The following is a 2,438-nucleotide window of genomic DNA, read 5'->3' as shown; positions in this document are numbered from 1 at the left end:
CGGCGGCGAGGAGGTGCACGAGGTGGAGACCATCGTGAAGCACAACCGGTTCTGCAAGGCCACCTACGACAACGACATCGCGGTCCTCCGGCTGAAGACGCCCATCACCTTCCGCATGAACGTGGCGCCCGCCTGCCTGCCCGAGAAGGACTGGGCCGAGGACACGCTGATGACGCAGAAGACGGGCATCGTGAGCGGCTTCGGGCGCACGCACGAGAAGGGCCGCGCCTCCGCCACCCTCAAGATGCTGGCGGTGCCCTTCGTGGAGCGCAGCACCTGCAAGCTGTCCACCAGCTTCAGCATCAGCCAGAACATGTTCTGCGCCGGCTACGACGCGCGGCCCGAGGACGCCTGCCAGGGCGACAGCGGGGGCCCCCACGTCACCCGCTTCAGGGACACCTACTTCGTGACGGGTGTCGTCAGCTGGGGGGAGGGGTGTGCGCGGAAGGGCAAGTTCGGGATCTACACCAAGGTCACCGCCTTCCTCAGGTGGATCGACAGGTCCATGAAGGCCACGATGGTCAGGCCCGCGCCCACCAGGCTGCCCCCCGCGCCCCAGTAAAGCCGTCTCACCCGAGGCTGACTCTGTCGTGACGCTGGGCCCGGCGGGCGTCCTCCCCTGGCCCCTGCTCCCCGGCGGGCGGGCACGGGCCCCTGGCACGGGACTGCCGCCTTCCCCACCAGCCCAGGGTGAGACAGGACGAGGCCGCAGGGGCGGCACGCCGCTCGGGCTGTGAGGGGCCCTCCCCGGTCTGGGGCCCTGCCTGTCTCAAACGGGCCTGACCTGGAAACAGGCGGGAACCCCAGGCCCCAGCAGGCTCCCCTCTGGGAATGAGACAGCAGGGGACCCTCTCCCAGGAGACCCCCACACGTGTGGGCTCTCTGGAAGGAAAGATCCGGAGATCAAGGAAGCCACTCAGCAGCATGGGTGGGTCTGTCTGTTTGTTTGTTGAGTCGGAGTCACTCTGTCGCCCAGGCTGGAGTGCAGTGGCACGCTCACAGCCACCGTAGCCTTGACTTGCAGGGCTCGGGCAATCCTTCCGCCTCGGTCTTCCAAGTTGCTGGAACTACAGGCTTACACCACCACACCCGGCTAATTTTTGGATTTATGGTCGAAACGGAGTCTCGCCAAGTTGCCAGGCTGGTCTCAAAGTCCTGGGCTCAGGCAGTCCTCGCGCCTCTGCCTCCCAAAGTGCTGGGATGACAGGTGTGAGTCACTGCACCAGGCTGTGGGTGTTTGTTAACTGACCTAAGCCATGGGGCATTCTCAAGGCTCCTAAGGCCCAGAGCCCACCCTCAGACTAGGGCTTGCGTGGCCGGGTGCACAGGCGTCAGGCTCGCCAGGGGCCCTGGCACAGGAGTCTCCACCCTGGCTGCGGGCAGGCCCACGTGGGGCCATCCAGCTCCCGCTCCCAGGCCACGGCCCAGGCACTGAAGTCTGTGGGGGATGGGCCGGAAGCTTCTAGGGCTCTTGGGTGACTCCGTCCTGGGGCCCAAGTGGAGGTGGAGCGGCTGGATGCCAAGTTCGTGCCCGGCCACCATCAATCCTGTCCCTGGCCCTGGACTTCAATGGCCGTGAACACCAGACGGCTTCCAGTAAATAGAAGCGGCCGTCTACGACGGACAGACCCATGCTCTCCCAATGCCCCTGGACAGTTTGCACTTTGCATAACTCCCCTAAGCAAACTTCAAAAGTTCTGGTACAGAATGCCCCAGTCCCCCGCTGGACGGAGGCTTTCGTAACAGGAGCTATTGCAGGGTCAGGGGAATCAGTGTGGGCCGGGGTTCCGTTTCCCAGAAGCGGCCTGCGGAGGCGGGCTGGGCCTGGCCGCGTGCTCTAGAGCAGGCGGGAGGCTGTTTCGACACCGGTGTTTCTCAGTGTTTCCCTGCACCCTCCTCACGGGCCACTGGGCCTCTGGAGGAAAGCTTCTGGCCTCAGAGCTGCCGTGCACCAGGGAGGGTCTCGGGGCGGCAGCCAGTCCCCAGGTCCCCCCTCAGAGCCCTGTGCACCAGGGAGGGTGCCGGGGTGTCGGTCCGTCCTGGGGCACCCTTGGAGCCACAGCACACCAGGAAGAGTCTTGGGGTGGCAGCCAGTCCCGGGTTGCCCCTCCCGGCCCGGGGGCAAACCCCGACTGGGATTCCTGCCTCTTGAGAAGTGCTTGGGCCCAGGGCGGATTCTGGGGGGAGACACTGACCCATTCTCGGGTCACGTTTGGCCCTGGAGCTGGGGAGGAAACTGAGGCTGCACAGAGGGGGTGGGGCCGGCCTCGCCTGCCAGGTCGCACCCGCCTCGTCTGCCGGTGGTCCCCATCCAGAAAACACCCCGATGGCTGGGGCGCAAGGGAGCCAGGGAGCGCCGAGGCGTCACGCTGTGCCCCAGGTCGTGGCGAGTGCCCGGCTCTGCTGGCCCCTGGGCCGGGGTCCTCACCCCATGCTCG

General features: G+C 66.2%; 1 protein-coding gene across 3 annotated transcripts in view; it reads left to right on the top strand.

Annotated features, from left to right (window-relative positions):
• Positions 1 to 578, top strand: part of F10 (coagulation factor X) — a 15,055-nt gene extending 14,477 nt beyond the window's left edge. For 2 of the 3 annotated variants that reach the window (XM_021708091.1, XM_021708090.1), the window contains one exon: positions 1 to 578. This exon is cut by the window's left edge and continues 37 nt beyond it. In XM_021708091.1, the coding sequence (XP_021563766.1) occupies positions 1 to 562 (562 nt within the window). In that variant the 3' untranslated portion in view covers positions 563 to 578. The other variant, XM_021708092.1, reaches the window with a different exon arrangement.
• Positions 579 to 2,438: the final 1,860 nt, after the last annotated feature.

Source organism: Carlito syrichta, unplaced genomic scaffold (genome assembly GCF_000164805.1).
Source record: "Carlito syrichta isolate Samal-C Ts95f unplaced genomic scaffold, Tarsius_syrichta-2.0.1 Scaffold130611, whole genome shotgun sequence".
NCBI lineage: Eukaryota > Metazoa > Chordata > Mammalia > Primates > Tarsiidae > Carlito > Carlito syrichta.
The sequence above is the reverse complement of the archived record's forward strand: the minus strand, read 5'-3'. Positions and strand labels throughout refer to the sequence as shown.